We start from the raw sequence: 25,006 nt of genomic DNA on the forward strand, positions 1-25,006 counted from the left end.
CAACAGATTTCTCCATACTTGACTGATGGCATAAGAGGCAGTGTGGGCCAACACCTCTCCAGTCCCTCTTCTGATTGCAAATCCAACAGGATTTGAAGCAGAGGAGATGAAGGGTGAGATTTATGTAATACAGATAGGGATCACTCCCAAAACTTCCTGTTACAGGTAAGTAACCTTCATTTCTTCCATATGTGGGTGAATTGACAAGCAGTGCTTAGACTGGAGGGGAGTGAGAAGAAGCTGGAAGCAAAGATGCTTGCAGTACTGAAGTTTGCACAGCTGCATCTACAGCAGAGGCCTGAACTAGCTAATAATGTCTGCATTTTACAGAGATACAAGTCTCACTCAAGCAGTAGAGGCAGCATTGGTGATTGTCACTCATGGAGAAGGAACAAGGGCAGGAAACGCAATTCTTGAACCCTGGGACTGTGGGCATAGTTCCAGGCCACGGGGAGGGAGTCCCCAATACAGGGAAAAACAAGCTATAACAATGCTATAAAACTCTAATTAGACTAATATAAAAGTTATGAAACATAGAAACTATTGAATATTTATGTACATGTTCTATCAAGAGAAAAAGCTGCAGAACTCTGTGGACACAGGGATTATGACTCAGGCCATGAGGCAGTAAGATGGAACTGTAGAAGTGTCAGCCCGTGCTGCCTTTTATGCCCTCAGTTGGGAGCACAAGGAGATCCATTGCACACATGTGGGCCAATGGACACTGCATGTTAGAATTTCTGGACTCGGGCACATAGCACTCATGCATACTCCGGTGTGGAGTACATATAGGCGCCAGCACTCACAGAAGAACCAGCTCAGCAGTTATTGGGAAAGATTAATAAAAAAGATTCTAACAAATTCTGTGGTTTTCACTCCGTCTCACACTTACAGTGTGTGTAACAAAGACCCTGATAAGAACAACAAATTACCCTATTGCTTCTCTTAACTCATGTGTCTTAGGAAAAATTTAAGGAAATAATTTTTTTTTAAAAGTTGAAATATAACTATGTTCCATCTGTTTGTGAGATAGCTTGCGATTATGGTCTTAACATAGGGATGAATGTCTCACTACACTGTTATGTAAAGCAGTATGAATTTCTATTGCTTACCATTTTGACATTCTTTTTCTGATCCACTTTTGGTTTTGGCTCCTTTGAACTTTTAGGGTCTTTTTTTACTTCATTCTCTGTGAAAGTTCAAAGAATAAAAGCTTTAAAATATAGGTGGTATTTGCTAAACTGCTGTGCAAATGCACCTTCACTGAAAAAAAATACATAATGATTTTAAAAGATAGACAATATGTGGAATGTTTTGTATCTGAACAGGGACTGCCGAACCCAGCGTTGTCCCCGGACTGCTAAGTGATGGCATAATGAGCCGTGAATGTGTGGATAGAGGACCGTGTTGTGGCTCTACAGATGTCCTGAACAGGGATGTGTGCCAGGAAAGCCACGGAAGATGCCTGAGCTCTAGTCGAGTGGTCTCTGACAATCGGGGGCGGCGGTGTCACCCCCGGCAGGTTGTAACAAGTCTTTATGCATGAGGTAATCCAATTGGAAATCCTCTGAGAGGACACTGGAAGGCCCTTTATCCTATCCGCTGTAGCAATGAAGAGCTGAGTTGATTTACAGAAAGGCTTGGTACATTCTAAGTAAAAAGCCAAGGCCCTTTGGATGTCCAGCATGTGAAGACACCTTTCTTCACTGGCAGAGAACGAAACAATGCTAGCCAAAGCAGCAGATGTACTAGCACCATCACTGGCGGCAAGAAGGAACTGAGGATTAGTTCATAGGTAACAAATTGTGGGAGACACAGGGCTGAAGAAGAGATTTAGAAGAAGAAATATTTCCTGAAAGATTACTTGTTGTTTCTGAAGGTCTATTCTGAGAGAATAGATTAAAAACAGGAAACAATTTCATTCCAGTGAATAACAATGAAGAACTATCTCTACTAACCACTTGTCCAAGGCTGATGCTTGCCAAGTGGGAAAGGAAGTGAGAAAGGTGGTCACCTAGGCACACAAGAGTTCCAGGAAAACACACATATATTCACTGATTATTGTACTGTAGATTTAGGAGTGGCGGGCTGGGGAAGAATTGTAGAAGCACTGTCTAGGCTTATTAGAGGACCAAGCACCAGTACCTATCCCTGGAGTAACTACAACCTTTTAAAAAGAACTGGAGCCTTTGTGAAAGAACTAAAGTGAAGAACAAGGAAACAAGGACTGCCTGTATTTACAAGAGGCATTGTATTTTTTCTTTAAGTGGTTTTGAAGGATCAGGAGAAAGGAGCTTTAATTTCTCAGTGCACTCTGCAACAACTACCTGAGTCTGCTCTAAACTTTGATCAATTGGCTACTGTCGCAAGTGGCTGTACAGCACCCAGATATTGATGGAGCACACTGCAGCATGGGGATAATTTGAGGTGCCCCTTATTACTCACTGGTTGATTTTTACTCCTCTTTCCTCACTCTCAATGGCTGCTTCCATAATTGCATAAACCAAGACCTTTCCTTCAGGCTACACACCCTCATCCCTTCAACACCCATGAAAATAGCTTTCCATGTACTCTGGAGTGTGCGTTTAGGGATGTGACTCTCTCCTCCCTCCCACCAGTGGAACACAACAGCAGCAGCAGGCATCAGCTCTAGCTGGCCCCCCACATGTTGCCAGCACCATCAGAAGCTGCAGGGCAGTGACCTCCAGTCACTTATGAAAATTTGAAAACAGAAATAAAAAAGAGACATTTTCTAACACTGCCTTTCTAACAAACATATGGCAATGTGTTTGTGTATCTGTGTATTATACAAACATTTGAAAAAACAAAACACTTCTACCTCTGGGGAAGAGGATAAGAGAACAAATGTGACAGATGTCAATCGCATTGCTTAATGCACTAGTGGAAGGCACATGGATACTACAGTGACAATCATGGTATTAGAACTTATATAGAATACATTCTGCTGTCTTGGTTTGCAGCTAGGTTTCCTGACTTTACTCATACTTAAGCCCCTTTGTTTTCAGTTTAAACCAATTTTTACCGAAAAATTCCGGGTTTTACAAAAAGTGTTATTTGTTTTTTTTCCAGTGTTCACTCTACTTTTGTATCATTCAAATATATAAAAATAACTTGTTTTAGTAGGAAACATTGCATGAGATATATGTATTACAATAATACATTAATCTGTGTATATGTGCAAAGATGCCTGTTGAAGTAAGACTATGTATTAGTCTATCAGATACACACAACAAAGAGGCACGCACGCAAGTTCTGAAGTGCATATGCATCTGAACGTACTAATGAATCTCACATCCACCACATATACATTTCAAGACGTTAGCAGATAATGTTTTACAGATCTGACATACTAAAATGGGAAGAAAACAAAAATCTGTATCAGAATAAGTTTCAAAATGCAAGGAAGTATTTGAAAGTTAAAAAAAAACAGAAACAAAAGAAAGGGATGAAGTTGAATGTATGCACTGCAAATGGTGTGGCCCAATTATTAAATGTAAATATTTATAGGCCAATAGATCTTTTATTTAGAAGTCTGCAAAGGCTTAGGATTCTTCTTGTTCACTAATATTTCATACTGACAAAGAAGTAATTGTTTTCAGAGCATATTGTGAAGATTGATTTTTGCAACACCCAGAACTATATTTGGGTAACAGAATATGAGATGTTGTCGAAACAAGGTCTATGTTATATAATAATGTCTTACACTGAAAAGTGCTTTTCATACAAACATCTCAAGGTGCTTAGTTGTAGTCCACTCCTGCATGCATTTTCTCATGGGCTTCAGTGGGAACAGGATTAAGCCAATTGTGCTCCCTGACACATCCCAGTAACCCAGTTCTTGACCTTATCCTCAGCACCTCCTGCAGATTTCTCTTCCCGGTAACTCTTGCAACCCCTGCTTTTTGCTCCTTTCTATGACTTTCATTGTGTGTTGCTGGGACAGAATCTTCTGCAGCCCTTCTAAGCCCCACCTTCAATAGCTGTGTACTGCAGCAGAGATTCACAAGGCCCTGTGCTTAAGGTCATACTCTAACAAATAATCTGATACCAGCCAACCAGCACCACACGGCTAGGTTTAGCTCTTTGATACCTAGAAAAATACTGGAACAAATTATTCAACAATCAGTTTGTAAGCACCTAGCGATAATAGGGTTATAAGGAATAGCCAGCATGTATTTGTCAAGAATAAATCTTGCCAAGCCAGCCTAATTTCCTTCTTTGATAGGGCTACTGGCCTAATGGATGGGAGGAAGCAGTAGATGTGATGCATCTTGATTTCAGTGAGGCTTTTGACACAGTCCTACCGGCACTCTCATAAGCAAACTAGAGTAATGTGATCTAGATAAAATTATTACAAGGTGGGCGCACAACTGGTTGAAAGACCATACTCAACAGTTTGCTGTCAAACTGAGTAGGCATATCTAGTGGACCCCTGCAGGAGTCAGTCTTGGGTCCAGTATTAATCAATATTTTCGTCAATGACTTGGATAAAGGAGTGGAGAGTATCCTGATAAACACCAAGCTGGGAGGGACTGCAAGCATGCTGGAGGACAAGATTGGAATTCAAAAGGACCCTGACAAATTGGAGAATTGGTCTGAATTCAACAAGATGAAATTCAATAAAGAAAAGTGCGAAGTACAGTAGCACCTCAAAGGTGCAAACACCAGAGTTATGGACTGACCGGTCAACTGGACACCATGTGAAACTGGAAATAACCAATCAGGCAGCAGCAGAGACCAAAATATATATATTGAAATGTGCCTGTATTGCATGTAAAGGTAGGCATATGTGGGCTGCCTGTCCCCACTCCCACCTACTGCACTGGGTTCTGTGCTGCTTTTACACCTCCCCCCACACCCTGCCAGGAATGGGACTTGCTGTTTACACACACACACACACACACACACACACACACGCGCTTGCAGTCTGACCCAGGGAAAGAAGCTGCCTGCAAGAATTGAGGGAGCTCAGCTGCTGCTGAAGCCTGGCCTGGTGTGCCAACCTCCATTCCCGAGGTATCCGTAACTCTGAAGTTCTACTGTATTATTTAGGAAGGAAAAGACATATACATACTGTATTATTACTGTATGTCAATTTAGGAAGGAAAAAGCAAATGCACGAATACAAAATGGAGAATGACTGGCTAGTATTGTTGAAAAGGAACTAGGCATTATAGTGGATCACAAATTGAATATGAGTCAACAATGTCATGTAATTATGAAAAAGGCTAATTTCAGTCTGGGGTGTATTAACAGAACTGTTGTATGTAACAACATGGGACTTCCAAGGGGAGTAGTAGGGGCAGAAGACACATATTTGGCTTCAAGACTAAGCTTGATAAGTTTATGGAGGGGATGGTATGATGGGATAGCCTAATTCTGGCAATTAATTGATCTTTGATTATTAGCAGGTAAATGCCCAATGGTCTGTGATGGGATGGTAGATGGGTTGGGATCTGAGTTACTACAGAGAATTCTTTCCTGGGTGCTGGCTGGTGAGTCTTGCCCACATGCTCAGGGTTTAACTGATCACCATATTTGGGGTCGGGAAGGAATTTTCCTCCAGGGAATTTTGGCAGAGGCCCTGGAGGTTTTTCGCCTTCCTCTGCAGCATGGGGCACGGGTCACTTGCTGGAGGATTCTCTGCACCCTGAGGTCTTTAAACCACGATTTGAGGACTTAAATAACTTGGACATAGGTTAGGGGTGTTTTACAGGAGTGGGTGGGTGAGATTCTGTGGCCTGCATTGTGCAGGGGGTCAGACTAGATGATCATAATGGTCCCTTCTGACCTTAAAGTCTATGAGTCTATGAGTAACAATGCTGTGCTCGGAATTGGTGAGGCCTATATTGGAGTACTGTTTTCAGTTCCAGGAGCAACACTTTAGGAAAGATGTGGACAAACTAGAGAGAGTCCAGAAGACAGCAACAAAAATGATAAAATGTTTAGAAAACCTGACCTATTAGGAAAGGTTAAAAATGGGGCATGTTTAGGATTTGTCATGACTCAGGGGTCTCAAACCTAGGTCCTCAGAGTCTATGGGAGAAACCATATTCCAACTTTCCACCTAACAGTCTGCTAAAAATGGCTTATCTGTGAAGCCCATCCCCGAGGTGAGGCGCTGCCGCTGAGGTCAGATTGGCAGAGCCCCAGAGCAGGTGATTGGTCCACTGGCCCTACTTAAGCCAGTGGCAGGAACAGGAAAGTTTCTGAACAACTGGGCTCCACTCTGCTCTGTACTGTGTGCCTTCTGCTTCTTGATTTCCTGGCATCCTGAACTAGCCTGACTCCTGGCATCTGACTTGTGGTTCAGGACATCCAGTTTGTCTCCTGCTTCTGATTTCCTGGAATCCTGACCCAGCTGATTCCTGTCTTCTGACTGCAGACTCTGGCTCTGTCTACTAGGTCTGGATCCCCATGAAGCAGTGGTGACAGCCTTGAGAAAAGATGACTGAGGGCAACCTGATAGTCTTCAAATATGTTAAGGGCTATTATAAAGAGCATGGTGATCAATTGTTTTCCATGTCCACAGAAAGTAGGACAAGAAGTAATAGGCTTACACTGCAACAAGGGAGATTTAGGTTAGATTTTAGGAATAACTTTCTAAATATAAGGGTAGTGAAGCTCTGGAATAGGTTTCCAAGGGAGGCTGTAGAATCCCCATCATTGGAGGTTTTAAAAATGGGTTAGACAAACACTGGTAACAGATGGTCTAGATTTACTTGGTCCTGCCACCGAGCAGGAGATTGGACTTGATGACTTCCGGAGGCCCCTTCCAGCCCTACATTTCTATGATTCTATGAATGCTGGTTGCACAGAGGGATATGCAAATCAATTAGGAGATGATCTAATTCAGTGAGTACCCTTAGAAATCAGAACAGCCCTCTTCTAATGGAGAGGAGGCAGGGGTATATGAAACTTTACAAGTTTGATCTCCATTCAAACAAATTTTGTTTATGGACATACTGACAAAGCCTTCTCAACTGGGTTTGAGTTCTCTGGGCATGTAATGCAAGCCATCCTTTTCACACAATTCTTCCATATTTTCTGATCAAGATTTTGCAGCAATAGCTCAGTGGATCAAAAGAAATATGTAGCTCTCAGTGTAATCTCAGCTAAATATAAAGGAAAATGGTTCAGTAGTTTTGAAGTAATGTCTTAAAACTTATTCACATATGGTTTTATGTTAGGGCTTTTCTGTACAGCAAGTTAGTGTGTTGCAAGCCAGAGAGTGTGAATCTAGAGCGAAAAAGCTTGCCATGCACTCATTGGCTGCATGGACCCTGCTACTGAACACTAAAGTTCCACAGTGTTCTTTGACCCAGACCCTTTAGTGCCTGGCAATAGGGTCTCCCTGACGAGTTACTATGTGGCAAGCTAGTGTCCTATACATTCTCACCCTGGCTTGCTGTGCACTAACTCACTGCACAGACAAGCCCCTATATTGCTTTGCTAAATCTGAATTTTTTTTAGCTTCTTTGTTCTGTTCTCTGTTCTGACAGCCACTTCAAATGTTACAGTTCTTAGAACCACTTGTTGCAAGACCTTTTAAAGTCCAACGAACTTTACAAGTGCTTTACAGAAGTCCAGGATATTTTAAATTAGAGGCCTTGGAAGCAGATATTGTACTGACACTTTCTTCTTTCGTATACATCACAAGTCAATATCTAGATTGATGCAGCAGTTAGACGGCAGAATATTGAGGGCAGCAAGGTGTTTCAATCCACCCTCCAATCTTCTAATTGTGCACTCCTCCACCACATGTTTGACCATCCGCACTGCTACCCTTCAGTCACACTGTGAAGTTTGGGCAAAGCTAAATTTCTGCATTGTGACAACCACGCTGGCTGTTTCAGTCTCTAGTCTGTTAAACCTAGTCCAGGATCACATACCACATTACAAACAGGGGGATATAATTTAGGGCTTCTTAAATTAGTCACCATGCCTGTCTCTATCCCAGAGTTGCTGCCACAATGGGATACAATAGCTGAACACAATGGGAACACAATAGCTGTTAGTCCTGATATGCCTTTGTTCCTCTGAGATTGGCACTGGGCTGGCAAGCTGGACATGGGAGCATGAACAGCCGCTGCAAAAGATGTTGCAAAATCAGTCATGCAGGAACTGCAGATAAAGTGGCTGTACATAAAACTTGGGTAAGTCTTTCAGCTGTATGGTCAAAATGTAGGTTACAGAGAGGTGACAGATTCCTAGCATGGATTCAATCTTGGTGGCTTTTTTTTTTATTTAGAAAAACATTACAGCTCACACTGTAATGGTATTGTAAGTCTGGACATTACTGAAAAGCTATAGTATGTTTTTATATACTTTTCTCAATAGATATTCCAGTCAATATTACTAGGAAACTTTTGGGTATGAAATCTTGTCTCATAGTCAAATGTATTCAATGTAAAAGAAATGAATAACATAATAAATAATGGATTTTATGATATCGTCATTTCTGAATGCAAAGAATATTCATGTAATTGTACCTGGTTCTTCTACATGTATTCGATTGTAGAGAATTTGGAGAGAAAAGTCTCTGGATACAGAACTTATTGCCTCTTCTTGAAAGGTACTTAGAGCTTCCAGAGGTAACTCCATAAGTAGTTTGTCTGCTAGTAATATCACACATTCACCTAAATCCATAAGTCCACCTGATATAAGAAAAATGAGATATTTAGTAATTCATCAGAAATATGTTAATAATTAAAATTACCTGGGAATATGGAGTTTCTTCTTTATCCCACTGCACAAAATAATTTAATAATAATATTCTGGATAATTCCCTTCATCCAAAGAGAGGCTCTGCAAACTTCCTAGGATAAGGAGCCTAATCCTTCTTCAGAGGAGAAAGTACCTCATGAACAACCATACTGTCCCTCGAGCCATGTCACATGAATTTGACATATATGCAGTTTCCACCATGGGAATAATATTAGGAAATGCACTGACTTGCCCATTCTGACATGCAACGTTCTAACAAAAAGGCAAGTTAAAGGAATTTCAGTCAGAGTACACTTTCAAAGGAGCTGTTATCCAAAGACAGCAGTATCTTTCTGTATGAAACAAACCAAACCAAAATGGTTACTTACCTTCTTGTAACTGTTCTTTGAGATGCATGCATACATCCATTCCACTACAGGTATGTGTGCATCTTGTGCACTGGTGTTAGAGAGTTTTTCCTAGAGGCCCCTGTAAGGGCAGCCACACGTGCCCTGATTTCCCTTATGCTTGGAACTGAGGGTATAAAGGGTGGAGCTGTCCTGTTCGTCCTTCAGTTCCCTCATACTGGAATTGAGATGATAGGAAGGAGGGTGGGTCGTGGAACGGACATATGCAACAACTCGAAGAACAACAGTCATGAGAAGGTATGTAACCATTTTTTTTATTTGAGTGATTTCATATGTTCGTTGCACTGCAGATGACTCCCAAACTGTTTTCAATGGAGGCGAGACAAGGAGTGTCATCTGAAAAGGGAATGGAGGGCTGCCTTCCCTACATTTGAATTGTCCCTTGATGTTGTAGTAATTGCATAATGTCTAGAAAATGTCCATACAGAGGCCACTCTACAAATGTCAACAATAGAGACTGTTCCCATAAAGGCAGAAGAGGCCAAATGTGCCCTAGCTGAATGCGCTGGCATTTTCTCAGGTGGCATCAGACCTTCAGCAGCATACAACATAGCAATGCAGCTGGTAACCCATTTAGAAAGTTGTTGTGCCATAATAGGATGGCCTCTCATTCTTTCCATATAGGAAACAAAGAGTTGGGAAGAAACCCAAAAGGTTTTTGTTCTATGTAAAAAGCCAGAGCAGGTGGCTTTGGAAAAAAGACTGGTATGTATGACTGATTAAAGTGACAATCAGATAGTACCTTGGATAAGAACTTAGGGTGAGGCCCAGGTTGCACTTGTCCTTGAAGAATGCATCTTGTTTAAACTCAGTTTCCTCTGATCTCAGATCTCTCTCCTTTGTTACATTACACTGTGAGAGTAAAAATAAAAAGCTATCTTCTAACTTAAAAACCTCACTTCAGACTTTATCTGTTATAAATTTTAGAATACTTTTACACTGTGTGTTATGTGTTTCTAGCTACAGAGTTATCAAATGAGTTAATATCCTATACTCCAAACTAGCCTCATTTCCATTTTTTGGGTCAGAAAATTTAAATTGTTACAGCTTTACCTTTGTTTATTCCAATTACTAAGAGCCCTGTGCTCCTTTAATTACTTTTCTGCATATCAATCTTGCTAGGTTTATACCTCCTCATATATTTGTGTTTTGTCTATGACTACCTCACCCTAAAAAGTTTGTTATGCAATTTAACTGAAAGGCAAACACTTTTTCACACCTAACTCCTATTTTCTAAACCACTCATCTTGATTCAATTTAAGCATCACCTTAGGTTTTGTCTACACTGGACTTTCGTCGGTAAAATTTTTGTCATTCGGGGTGTGTGAAAAACACATCGCCCCCCAAACGACAAAAGTTTTATGGACAAAAAACGCTGGTGTGAACAGCGCTTTGTCAGCGGGAGAACTCTCCTGTCAACAAAGCTACCTCTGCTCATTGGGGGTGGAATTTTTTTGTTGGTTTGAGAGATCTCTTTTTGCTGACAAACAGCGGCTACACTGCGCCTTTTAACTGCACGGCTGTAGCAGCACAGCGGTGTCACTAAAAGGTATGTAGTGTAGACATAGCCTTATATGCTACTTTTTAGACTCCTTTAGTGTTCATCACTTCCAAACTAGCCTATTAATTCCACCAACCCAAAGAGAATGCTACCTGCTGTCCATTATGCCCCAACTTTTATGTGTTATCGCAACTATTTCCAGCTAGGCATATGTATTTGAATACTGATTAATATTGAACTGTAGCTGTCATATGACCTCAAACTTATTTCTTTACATCTAATGCTTAGTCCTAGAATTCTAGTTTCTTATGACAAAATTGAGAAGAATTATTAGTTGTTTGGCAAGCTTTGTTTGTTAGAATATTTAGTTTATTAGTTTTTAATAATAATTGTTTTTCTTCAGTTTAAGAGATTTTCGATATTGAGTTAATGTTGTAACCTAGTTTATTTTCACTGAATTTACCTTTGTTATTCGATATTATCTTACTTAATGTATGCACTGAATTGTTAGCAATGCTTAGCTGTTAGCCTCTCTCAGTAAGAGACAAAATATTCTTTGGTAAGTTTAGTGCCTTGAGTAATTGATTGAATAGCATGGTTGTTGATTCTCATGACTTTTTGAATTTTACCCTTTTATGATACTAGTTCTGTCATAGATAATCACATTTTGTTGTGATTTTGTTCTTTTATTTTAGAATTTCATAGTTAATTAGAAGTTGATTTTAACTATTAATAACTTATTCCTCATTTATGTTTCATTTGATATACTGAAATCATTTGCATATTATTGATTGATTTTGTATATTTCCTTGTTATTTTAGTTACTTCAGTAAACATTCTCTTTATTTCAACATCAAGTTCAGTTGCTGATTTTGAGACATCAGCTATTGCATTAAAAGAACCCTGTGACGAAATTAGTGGGAGTTACACTTCCTTAGATAGTCTCTTGAATAGGCTGTATCAATAATTCCATCTATTTAATTGTTCTATCTCCCAGTTATCCATTTTGAGAATTTTTTTTGATGTTTTTAATAATTTTTAGACCCAATTATTTGGTGCTTAGATACTCATTTCCACTCCACTCTGTCCCTGTGAATGGGCCACATGCGCTGAGCTTGTATATACCTTGAATGAGCTCCTCCCACCTCATGGTAGAAGCATCTGTTACCATAGTCATAGCAGGGAGAGCTGGTGAGAATAGAATTCCCCAGCACACGTTGTCCTGGTTCATCCACCAATCCAGGGCTGACAATACTCTGTCTGGGATGTGTACCAACTTGTCCAGATGCCATACCTGAGGGCAGCAGACCAATTTTAGCCATGCCTGCATACCCTAGAGATGGAACCTGGCATGTTGGGTCACATATATACAAACTGTCAGGAATCAGGGCCTGCAACAGAAGCTAGTCTCCAGGCAACCAGATAAGCACAGCTGGCCTGTAGTATGGTGCCTGATGGGCTGTGCCATCTGATTGATTGGAATAGTCAGAAGACTGGCTCACAAGGCCAGCAGCAGAAGTTCAGTGGCTGCTCAAAACATTTGCTCACAGATACTTCTGTGCATGCTTGTTTTCCACCTGCCTCCTACCTTGTTCCAGTCTTGCTCCTCTTCTGCACCCAGCCTTGCCTCTGCCTTGCCTCACTCTAGGTAACGCGGTTCTGATCCACAACTCAGATTCCTGACCTCCAACTTTGACCCTCACCGTTGGCTCTCGCACCAGGCCTCTGACTCCAGCTGTAATACTGGGCTCTGATTCCTGGCTACTGACTCCTATTCTAACCACTAGGTCTGAGTCCTGCTTTGACTATTAGGCCTGACTCCTGGTTCAACCAGTAGCATGACCATCCATGTCCTGGGCACTAACAGTGCCTCTTTGAGGATGACTCTGGTGAAGGAGATCTCTTCTTGTATGTGCCAGATGGCAAGGCCCAGAGAACACTCCTCAAAGGAGTGGTGGATGAGCTCCCCTGCACAGACCGACTGGACTCTGATACTGGACGAAGAGCAGACTGTGTGAGATGGTGTCTAAAATGCACTTCTCTTTGCTTCCTCATTCTTGATTTAAATCAGGTGTCCGAGCTGTCACTATCTCTAATATAGCCTTCAATCCTCTTTTTAGCTGAGTAACTTTCCCATCCCCTGCCACAGAACAAAGCAGTCCATAATTTGAGTCCTGAACCTGTCTATCTCCCTCTCGTTTTCTCCTCTTGGAGCTTCTTAGGGGAGAAACTCAAGCACCAAGAGTGTGTCCACATTACAGAGATTGTACCAGCATGGTTATATCCATGTAGCTTCCTAGCATAGATGCAGCCTACACTGAAAGGAGGAGTTTTTCTGTCACTGGAGGAACACCGCCTCTCCAAATGATATTAGGGCACAGCTACACTAGAGAGTTTACAGCAGCACAGCTACACCGATGCAGCTGTGCCTCTGTAAGCTCTCTAATGTAGCCACTCTAAGCCAACAGTAGTGATGGCCATTAGTCCTATTTAAGAACTGATCCTGCGAAGACTTACATATGTTACCTTTAAGAATACAAGTAGCCCCTTTCATGGGACTATTCCTGCTTAAAACTAAGCATGTGTGTAACAGCTCTCCCGTTGGCTTAACTACTCCAGCACCTGCGAGCGGCAGAAGCTATGTCAGTGGGAAAGCTCTCCCACTGACATAGTACTGTCCACACTGGTGCTTATGTCAGTGTAATTTATGTCGCTCGGGGGTTGGGAGTGAGGGTGATTTTTTCACAACCCTGAGCGACATAAAGTTATTCCAACATAAGCTGTAGCGTAGATACTGCATCCATCAATTTAGCTAAGATTATATTCCATCGGCATAGCTGCATACACACTGGGGTTTTTCTTGGCAGAACTATGTTGGTCGGGGTGTTTTGTTTTTTTTCACACCCCTGACCAAAATACCTATGCTGATGTCACTTTTCAGTATAGATCAAGCCTAGGACTATACAAACCCCCACAGCCTAGAAGAGTGGAGGAGAAGATGAATAAGGAGACTGATGGACCCCAGAAAAGTTCTCTCTTTTTGACCTTCTGCAATGGGTCAGCTTTTCTCCCAAATAGATTGGCTTGCTATGGGCTTGTGCAGTTTTGAAGACAGTGGATAATCTAATCAGCTATTTTGCAGGCATAATCAAATACCTGGACATATACAGTAAATGTCCTAAACTGCACTTACAACTATTTGTACGTACAAACTGTTGCGGGGGGTTGGGGGGGTGGGTGGGGAGGAGGAGGAGGACGGGTATGCGTATCAAGATTTCAAAATCTGTCCTTACATATTATTTTCTAGATATGACATACCTTGTAATCCAGTATGTTTTGTCTCCTTATCTTTGGCTTTTGTTTTTCCTGATTCTGCTGTTGAAATTGATGGACTCTGCTGTCTGAAAATAAGAATTATATCTCAAAATACTACATATATCATGGCAAACTTGGATTTTCAAAGCATTGTAAAGGAAGTAAGTGTCTAAATCTCATTGAAATTCAGTGGATGTTGGAGGGCCTAACTCCCTTAGGTTCCTTGGTAAATGCAAGCCTTAAATAGTTTAATGATAATGTTTCAACTCTAATTTTAACACTATATAACTTTTGTTATACAATAACATTTAACAGTGATGGCCATTAGTCATATTTAAGACCTGATTCTGCAAAGACTTACATATATTACCTTTAAGAACATAAGTAGTTCCTTTCATGGGACTATTCCTGCTTAAAACTAAGCATGTGTATATGTTTTTGCAGGATCAGGAACTAACTTTATAAATATTTTTAATGTTAATTTTAATATGATTTAGGAAAGGAGATGATAAAACATTTGTAAAAATCTTACCTAAAATCAGTAAAATCAAATACTGGCAAAACTGGTTTCAGATATTCTTCCATGGCTTTTAAAATATCAGAGAAATCTGATGTAAACTTTTTCTCATTTTCATTTATGTTTTCTGTTAGAGTCTATCATAAAAATAAAAAAATCATGAGAATCCTTACAAAGTTAAATGACAACAAAGATGGGACGTACAATAGGTTAATCAGGGCTAACTTGAATCATTATGATAATTGAAACATTATAAAATTAAAATAAAGAATTTTCCTTAAATCACTGAATGAACTGTTTCAAAATTGTTCTCTTTGAACGCTTTATTAATGTCAGCATTTTGTTGACAATTCCTTCTCTAATGCAAGAATCAGTGCAATAATGCCTGGGGATATAAAATGGGATATTTTAACCACAAATACTTTATACTGAAAACAAGTGATTGCTGTAAAGAAGCTAGCTGGGAGGAGGAGGAGGAGGAGGAAGAAGAGAGAAGACCAGGAAAAGAGAGAAGTAAAGTGATGGCACAAATCAAGGAATAGTAGATGGGAGTGGTAGAGAAAAGGTATGGTCTGAGAGGGAGAGAGACTGATGAGGGACTCAAACAAGTTGAGGAAAACAGATGGGAAGAGAACTGAAGGGAAAGATGAAAGGAGGTGAAAGAAGAAATGGACAGAGAGGAGGGAGAAAGTAGATTAGAAATAAAAAGAAGGGGGAAATAACTGAATAGCATAGAAAGGAAAAGTTAAAAACACAAAAATTTAATTTTACATTGAAAGGTCCATTTTTATAGCTATCTCACCACAGTCTCCATTTGTGTGGGTGTAACTATGTGTGCGCGCAAATACTTACACATGCAACTGTGAAGTACTAAATGGCTGTACGTACAGTTGATAAATGCTATCGTATCCACATGCAGCAGATGAGTTCCGTGAAGTAAATTCTATCGTTTGCAGGCAAGTGACAGCATTTATTAACTGAACAGGCAAGTGTTAACCTTTCAAGTGTCATTATAGGTATCTGAATACACACAGTTCATATGCACACATGGAGGCCAGTGTTTTAAAACTCTGGCCTTGTTCATTCTAACCTATGCAATTCCCTGTTGGTCCAAAGGAAGGGAGAGGAGAGGGAACCAAAATAACTATCACATAGCTCTCCGTAACAACTAAGGCTAGCTATGGCTACAAACAAAATCATCAATATTTTGCCTACCAGATTTAATCAGGGTTTTTGCTGAGGGACACTGGGATAGAAAAGGTAAGAGTCTCCTTTTAGTTTTAAAATTCCTTCCTGATAATTGGCAGTGTTCAAAGATTTGTTTTAAATCAAAAATAAGCATTTAAAGTTTTTAAAAAGCCAGGGTTCTCTTCTCAGACATGTTATTTATCACCCAGTTACATGTGTATTGTCACCTAATGACTAGAGGCCTGCTTTTACTAGTAGTGACTGTAGCAACCTACAAGAAACTTGGAGAAGTGCTGATTGCAGGAAAGAAGAGTCTGGAAGAGGCACCAAGAAGTCAGTCTGTGTGCAAATGACTTGAATGCTAGCTGCAGTTGCAGCAAATCTGTACATAGGTGCTTTAAAATAAACCACCATTTCAGCTTTACAAGCATGGAGTCTTTTCACGTTATTATGCAGCACACGGGACATGAAACACTGACAATCGTTTCCAGTTCAGACAAAGAATTATTTGATCAACCTTTTTTATTAAACTATAGATAAATAATAATGAAAAAAAAAAGTTGTTTTTCAATGCTCTTGTTAGGAGGCTATAAGTTAAGAAAAAAGTTTGGCATTTGAACATCACATATTGTATGCCTGCGAGAAAATTAACTAACTACTGTGTGTAAAAGCATATCTAACCTAATGAAGCCAAAGTTCTTGAGTTGACATCAATTTCCTGTGATCTTGCAATCTAAACACAGTGAATGCATATTAAGGACCCAATCCTGCAATTACTTATGCAAGAGCTTAACTTTATGTACTGTGAGCAGTTCCATTGACAATGTAACGTTAAGCACTATGTAAATCTCCACAGGACTGGGGTTTAATAGGGACCTAATGATTTTCAGGAATGCCTAAGGGAATTAAAACCAATGGAGAGCTTGGTGCCTAACTCCTATAGTTTCTTTTAAAAACTTTTCCCCTAATTTTTATATATAAGTATAAATGAAGAGCTCTTAAGATATACAATATTTCATTTGGGAAAAATTATGAATCTCATTTTACATCAAAATTCCATCAGTCTAAATTGTTAAAGAAGTTTAAAGCTGTTGAAAATTTTTTCCATAATAACAACAACAGAACAACAAACTACTATTTAGAGCAAAGATAATAACGGTAAGTTTCAAAGTAGAGCATACACAGGAGATAACAGTTACAGAGCTTATAAGAAGTTGCATTTGGAATAAATGTTAAGAATTGTAGATAAGCGCTATTTTGCACAGCTTTTTGTTTTATCTTCCATATATATTTTAATGTCTCTATTAAAAATAAAAATCCTGAATCAAATATATTACCATATCTATTTTGGGAGTAGTTTCTTGCCATTGTTGAAAGTCAATTTTCTCTACATGGAATTTCTTTTGTACTTCCTGTCTGAGGAGATTATTCATCCTTTCCTGTTTGTAAAGATGTACTTTTTCCAACAAAATCAAGATTGTATCAGGATTCACAGGAAAACGATAAACTTTAGCCCGCACTAATAAAAGAAAAAAAGTAATTGAGAACATTTTCCTTCTAAAAAAATAATTTCCACATAGCCACATATTTTTTATATTTCACTTTGAATAATTCCAGTATATAAAGTGATAAAATATAGTATTAAATAACAGCACAATTATTTAGATATGGTCAATATCGAGGAAAAAAACAGTAATATAAGTCTATCTTCAACTTGGAGACAGGGCAGAAAGAGAATCAAGTATCTAAAAGCACATTCCCTGGTGCGGCAAGAAAAATGATTTCTCCCCCATGCTATTAAGGATGCATTTGCATTTTACTATTATGACATATAATACTTTAAAACACACAAATCATGCCTCACCTATAAAAAGGGTATAACAATAAAAAGCTTACAATAACCATTTTTCTGACTATGACCATTTTTTGGCCCTCATAAACAATGCAATTAGACTATTGTAAATTTGGACTAGTGATAAGCACAGAAACAGTACATCTGTCATACATATAACTTCCACTGGCATTAATGGTATTTATGTACATAAATTTCCAGGTATTAAGGTAAGACTATACTCCTTAGCACTCTGTCTTAAAATTATATCAATTGCTTGACTGCATGAATTGGATTTTCTTGTATTGAATGCAACAGTGAGAGCTATGGATCTCCTAACATCACCATTTTGATCACTTTATTTCTAAACAGAGACACTCACCCATTGGCTGACCTGGTTTTCCTTTCTGTTGTCCGCTACTGAGTTTTTGCTTATCAATCATTGCACTATACAACATTGATCTATGGAAAGCAATAAAAAATAGAATGCAATATTTGACTATTCACATATTCAGACCTTTCAGCCTTTCAAATAAGTAATTATTGCCCTCTAATGTTACATGTTCACAGATGCCCTGAGATGTATTAAGCACTCCTGAACTTGGGCAAGTGCCCAAATCTTGCAGACCAAGTCCAAAGCTGGCAAATCAAAGACTGCCAGATGTTCAGATCTGCTCCTGATTGCTTTTGAGGGATATAATCCTCAAGCAGTAGGGGATCTAATAGACACAGAAAAAAATGGGATTGGACTGAACCATGGAGTGGTTATCTTGTGGGCTGTTCCCTCAAGTAGACCGTCGGGGTGGCTGGCTACTATTGCTTCTGCTATTAGCATTTGCAAAGACCCACATACAAGTGGCTGACTGGCACCTAGCTTGCTTCATGTGACCTCTTCAGAGCAGGAAATTTGATGAGACAAAGCACAGTGAGCCACACTTACTAAAAATTGTTAAGATATGGAGCCAGATCAATGAGCACTGTTAAATCCACCCACTATCCTGGTGGTTTTTGAATTGCTGCACTAATTTTCTTGTCCGCCACCTCCACTTTCTCAGGGTATGTCTACACAACAGCTGGAAGGATGCTTCCTAGCATGGGTAGACAGATGCACTAGCTCTATTTGAGTTATCATGTTAAAAATAGCAGTGTGGCCACAGGCAGTAACTTGGGCTAGCTGACTGAGTATGTACCCAGGGAGTTGGGTGGGATTATACTTGGGTGGCTAATCGAAGCCGCCATGGCCACACTGCTATTTTTAGTTCGATAGCTCAAGCCTGTCTATCAGCATTGGAAAGCATTCTCCCAGATGTTTTATGCATATGCCTTTACGGGACTGGGGAAGGAGAGAAAAACTCTCTCCTTTCAGGGAGCAGAAGAAAGGTAAAGAAGACAGCCTGCAGAGTTGTAAGCAAACATCACCCAAGTATGTGTGTGAAAGCTTGGGGAGAAGGTTCTTTTGCTGCTACACCTGTTAAGAGACTTTCACTAATACATATCTGGTCCTTCAACTGGTAAGTGTCACTCTTCCCACCATCTCTATGGGGATGCACAGTGAAACATGGGGGCTGTAAAGTAGAATTTTGTGGACCACTTTTAAGATTTTGGGTCTCTCCTGTCCACCCGGAGGAACAGAAAGAGAGAGAATTGTGGAAACTTAAAAATGACTTTAGGTTCATGTTTGAGTTTTGGTCAGTTCTTATTTTTTCTGAACTTGTTCACTTACCCTAGGTTACAAAATCAACATAATTAGAAGTAAATGGTAAAAAAAAACAAACAGTCAAAATAACTTGGCAAAGGAAAATAAAGTTTGTACAAAACAAAATGATAAAATTTTATACCTGTCATTTGAATGCTGGAGAATGAGTATATGGAAGTTTGGTGGCAATTCATTTATGATGTTAAAATGTTGTGCAAGAACACAGAGATTTCCCCATGCCTGTACAATAATTTAAAACTGACATTACTTTTCCTATCTTTTTATGAACAACACGTGCAATGCATTCATCAAGAGACTGATATATAATATTTCTAAAAAAATAAGGCACTGATATTTGCAAAAGGCATACTTAGAAAAGACTATTTTAGTGTAGTGCACAATAAATGAAGTTAAACCAATAATTCATGGCTAACATTAACACGAGTTATTTGCCTACTATACTGCATATCAAGCTAAAAAACTACCAAATGTTGAAACTGATTAATATTATCAGTAGAAAGGAATAGCAAAACATTTCAACTCAACATTTATATTTTCTAAAAGCAATTAAAGCATTTCCATAGGAATATACATCTGGACCATTTATACTCCTCTGTAAAAGGAACTGTATAGACTCTAATACATATGTATAAATATTATACATAATAATATATAATTTGGCTTGCTATGGGTCATTATTTTGCTCCAGAACAACTTCGTTCCACTCATACATAGTACTGTTCAAAAAGTTACCTTTGAGGTAGCAGTTAGCCTCTGCTCCACATTTTTTAGAAGATTACTGGTTATGTCCCCATTTTCTTTTAATTGATGCTGAAGATGCAATAGTGCTGCCAGCTGAGAGCTGCTAGTGTTAGAAGTGGCTGCTAGCAGGATATCCTTCATCATCATAGATGATGAACAGCTCTGTAATATTTTAATATTTGTTTATTTTCCCAAATGTTTCATACAAATAGTTATTGAAAAAGCTTGTCATATAAAGGTGAAATGAAATGGCAAACATATTACCATTACAGTTACAAAACAGTGTAAAAGCTTTGGCAGTAGACTGGAAGATTTCTTAACTATTAATTTCCTTTCTGAAATTGATCTCTCCATTAGTCCTGATTGCTGGAATGCTCCTCCCTGCACTGAGCTGGGGAGAGTTCTAATGAGTTTATGGGAGCCTGGGCCTCCAAATCAGGCCCACTGGGATTGTGCCAGAAGAGTACTTCCAAAGGTGTGCGGAAATTTATTTCAGCAATTCAGTATCTAGTAACTACAAACACACAGTAACTAGAAGACGACAGCTTAAACCACCTTCAGAAGCCTGAAAATTAGTTGCTGGAAAATGGTCAACAATGCAAAAGGTTGGACATACTGCTGTAGATATAAATCTGACAAACCAAATGTACAGGTAAAATTTTCCAATCTGCTTTAACACAATGAATGCAGAAACTCAGGGCATCTTTTTCACAATCCTAGAAACCCAGCCATTTTTACACTCACTTTAGAGGGCAGAATTGCACTTTTTACTGCAGTACAGTTTTAGTTCATTTAATTTTATTATGATATTTTATACATAGTAAAATGCTACAATAATGGCATCTACTAGGGAAAACCTGAAGTCCATACTATGAAAATTATCAAGGTTTTACAATGGTCATATGTCAATAATACACTGACAAAAAACACTAAAATCAGCAAACATATTTATATTTAATTATTATGAATAATCATTCCACTACCTAGCTCCTAGTGGTCAGTTGTCATGCTATCCAAATAGAGAAATTTACTTATGGTACTCAAAGTTCTTTTTTTATATTGTAGAGGGACTTAAGCAGCAGTTGTGTTACCTGATGAAGGGCCAAAAACTGGCTACTTGAAACTGGATCAAATTGTCCAATGCATTCAATGATTTCAAGACTAGCAGCAGCCAGAATATGAATTATGTTGTTACTGAATGCAACATTCATGCACTGAAGCAAAACTTCACTGGATTGAGAGAGGTATCTTTGGGCCAAAATCCGTTTTCTCTAAATAATAAAAATAAAAATGTTCTACATTAAAATATTTGTTAAATTACATAAATACATAACTGATGCATTTTTGATCACTACAATCTTGGCAGATAAATCTGGTTTTGTTCTTATATAATGTTTTTTTTTTAAGTTTGATTAAAAATTGTGTGGGTTTAGTCTCCTTGTAAGGAATGCATTTAATATCTATTAACAGCCGTGATAGTTACTAGTGTGCAATCAAGAGACTAGACTGAATGATCAGTTAGTGGAGAGCTATACTGATTAAACTATTCTTTTAAAAAACATCTAATCTAATTTATATTTTTCTTTTAAAAGAGAAATTTTGTCTACAATAAAACATCTACAATTATGTATATGTACTAGCTAGCATTATACCAAAATGCCAGTCATTATTAGCCAATCAGCACTGTTCGCATATGTATAATCACTATAGTTGTTTCTCACTAATCACTTGTGAATGAGAGTAACTTCCTACTCTGACTGGCTTGTGTAATTTTAAAGCTGCTTGCCAGCAATAAAGACAGCAGTTCAGCTTCTTGGTCCAGTCACCCGCAGCAGAAAACTTTAAAATATTCAAGACCAAGAATGTACCAAAAATATGCCAAATATGGGATTGTATACACTCAGGCAAGTGAAAAACTCTTTACTCTAAATTCCTCCTTCTCCTCAAGAGGCTTTCCTCTCCTATAATTCAAAGTTCTTACAAGAAAAACAGGCACATTTAAGTTTGCCTTGTTTATTTACTGTACATTTGGCAAATCCCACACACTCTCTCCCACCTCAGTTCTGAATACAAATTAAACCAAATGACAGCTAGTCAGGGAAAAAGAGGCTAGCTAACCTGCAGCAACCAGGGAGATGGGGAAAAGAAATAAGAGTGAAAGAAGAGGAAAATGTGAAGGGAGAAAAGGGGAGATGATGAGAAAGAAGAACCCAAAAGGCTTTGTAATTTGTATTTGAAAAAGTTGGCAGCTTGCCAACCCCATTTTCTGTTTGCTTCTTTACTTTGGATATTTAATTAAAAGCTTTGTACTAAAATGCTAGTTGTCTATAAGAGTGAATTCTGCTACAGCACTTGTTCTTCAGCCTCAGATTCATTTTCTAAGAACACCTCAACCATGAGGCTAATCAGCCCCAGGCATAAAAAGGAAGCCATCAAGTTATTTATATAAATATCTATGTGAAATACCTTTAATTCATTTGCTTTCTTCCTTTGCTCATCATGTTGTTTTTTACTAATTGGAGAACTGCTACTTGTCATTTCACGTTCATTGCATTCTGCTTTGGTTGTGGGAGGCTTCATGGTGTTCAATGGAGTTTCTTCCTACCCACCAATAACAGAGAGGATTCATTAATATATCTAGCTCACTAAAATGTAAGTGGATTAGTTATTGTACTTAAAGTTAGGAGGATTGAAATTCAGCTGGATAAAGAGGAAGCTAGTTTCAGCCTTAAAAATGGAGAGAGGGTGTATCTCACCACAATAATACCTTTATAATATCAAGTGAATTAGCATTGAGGCATTAAACTCTGGTTAGCATGTGATAGTGATGTATCTGCTAAGTACCTAACATTAATCAGGATACGCAGGAGAATGAAACGTAGACATGGGGATGGATTTTTAATCAGGAGACCACAACTTTATTAACTTTAATGGTGAGACACAAACTGCCCACCAGAGCATGAGGTATTTACTCAGGTACAGTGCAGTGTTAAAAGGACTCATACTAAATAACTAATATTCAAGGGTTGTCTCCTTGGCTAATCCCTGGAATCTAGCCCATCTCTGAATCTTCTTACTCTCCTCCCACAAGCGGGAATGAGAGTACACTAGGGGATGGTGGGAAGGGAGTGACTTCACTGGTTTCAGTGGAATGCCAACAGTAGTTCTATCCTCAAGCATTCAAAAATCCTGAGTCAGGTTCCCAGAAAACATGAAACTGTCTTAAACATCATGAGATTTTAAAAAAATAAATAATTGGGCTGGGGGGGTTATATTTGCCTTCTGGGTTTTGAGAATTAGAGTATATATTTTCAAGTTTCTCTCTACAACCATGAGAGCTAGAACCTTACTTTTATATTTTTAAATAAAAACTGAGATTCTCACATATTTCCTTGATTCCAGGAGCTAGGGCTTTAAGGAAAGCACCAAATATCATGAGACACATGATAAAAATCACAAGAGTAGGCAACACTGTGCTACACAGTAATGTAGTGGGGAAGCAGCGGTGAAAGAGTTAAAGAAAACCTTCTCCTCTAGTCCTTGACATCACTATTTTGACATTCTGGTAAATGTTCTGCTCAATTCAGCTCTCATGAACATTTTTATTCAGTATTTGAAGAGGCTCAACTCTTTTCTCCCAGTGGTCAAAATATTGTAAAAAGATGTAAACTTGAGCTTATCAAATAACATTCATTGTATTTTATATACGTTCATTCAGAATCAGATTCTGCCTGGCCCATACAGACATGTGCAGAAGTCTCCCTCTCACTGCACAGCCTATCCAAAAGACATACAAGATTTTACACTCTGTGCTCTGGGAGTGCACTGACTGCTAAGTCCCTCCCGGGACTTGTGTACACAAACAGTGCAGTGCATGGCAAGCTGGGATGTAAATCTACAGAGCACTAATGTGCTGCTCAATAACTGTTTATGTGGACCTGTCTAAAAGTTCCCTAGTGTGCAATGACCTATTCCCATTTAAAAGTGGATTAGATCAAAAGTGCACTAGAGAACTTTTAGTGTGCAGCAGCAGGGTTCACATGGACAGTTAGTGCATGGCATGCTACTGTGTTGCAGATTTACTCCTCAGTTTGCCCTTCACTAACCATTTGTTTAGACAAGCCCCCAGGAACACATCTCAAAGGGAGTGAGGAAGCAGGGCTTACAGCAGAGGTGGCTAGCCACATGGAACTGTAGAACACAGTGAAGGTATGCACCTGGCAGCTCTGGGGAAGGCAAGGCTCCTTTTACTATGGGTTCTGAGCAATTTGCACAATCTATCCTTCAATTAAAATAGCATTAATAGTACATAAAAAGCAACAGTCTAGTAAGCACTTACCATCACTATATATTTAATAATCTTAATTTAGAACCAAATTCATACCATTACATTTTCATTCCAGTAAATATCGGAATTTAAGGGGTCCACATTAACTGCAAGTAAACGCAGAGTTTTCCCAGTGAGATACAGGTACTTGGCTTTGATATCAGGACATCCTGTATGAAGACTTTGTAGACTTGCTAACTGAGCCAGTGCAATGGGACCCACAGTTCGTCCTATGTTTATCCATCCCTGGTAAAATCAAAAATATGTTAAATCAAGTCACATTTTCATATATAAAAGAAATGTTCTCTTAGACATCATGAATGAATCAATGATTCATAGATTTATATTGCCCGTTAGCTTGAAATATTGGGTTTTGGGGTTGCATGTGAAACCTAATAATTAATTATTCAACTACATGTAATCATCTTTTCTCTGAAAAAATAAAGATAGTTTCAGCTCTATTCCTCCCTTTTTTTTGAACCCTGAAGCAATAATAGAAAATGAAAACAGAAAATAAATCTGTTTTATTTTGAATGTTGAAATTCAATATACTAAAATTTATAAATATGAGAATTTCCAAAATTAGCAATATTGGAAACTAATTTCCACTATTTGCTTTTCCAAAGCATGTTAAGGGCTCTGTTAATTTTCAAGGCCAAAAGGGACAGTTTTGATCATCTGAGCTCACCTGCATAATGCAGGGTGTAGAATTGC

The 25,006-nt window shown here is 38.8% G+C and overlaps 1 protein-coding gene across 17 annotated transcripts in view; it reads right to left on the minus strand.

Annotated features, from left to right (window-relative positions):
• The window catches only part of CFAP46 (cilia and flagella associated protein 46), a 193,885-nt gene that overhangs the window by 13,551 nt on the left and 155,328 nt on the right, over window positions 1-25,006 (minus strand). For all 17 annotated transcript variants that reach the window (XM_039481097.1, XM_039481104.1, XM_039481098.1 and 14 more), the window contains 11 exons: window positions 24,350-24,538; window positions 22,432-22,566; window positions 21,057-21,236; window positions 19,957-20,127; window positions 19,346-19,443; window positions 17,890-17,969; window positions 17,014-17,195; window positions 14,504-14,625; window positions 13,975-14,057; window positions 8,514-8,678; window positions 1,113-1,189 (listed from right to left, as the gene is read on the minus strand). In XM_039481097.1, coding sequence (XP_039337031.1) covers window positions 1,113-1,189; window positions 8,514-8,678; window positions 13,975-14,057; window positions 14,504-14,625; window positions 17,014-17,195; window positions 17,890-17,969; window positions 19,346-19,443; window positions 19,957-20,127; window positions 21,057-21,236; window positions 22,432-22,566; window positions 24,350-24,538 — 1,482 coding nt within the window. The remainder of the gene's footprint in view (window positions 1-1,112; window positions 1,190-8,513; window positions 8,679-13,974; window positions 14,058-14,503; window positions 14,626-17,013; window positions 17,196-17,889; window positions 17,970-19,345; window positions 19,444-19,956; window positions 20,128-21,056; window positions 21,237-22,431; window positions 22,567-24,349; window positions 24,539-25,006) is intronic.

Source organism: Mauremys reevesii, linkage group 7 (assembly GCF_016161935.1).
Source record: "Mauremys reevesii isolate NIE-2019 linkage group 7, ASM1616193v1, whole genome shotgun sequence".
In the NCBI taxonomy this organism is placed as follows: Eukaryota; Metazoa; Chordata; order Testudines; family Geoemydidae; genus Mauremys; species Mauremys reevesii.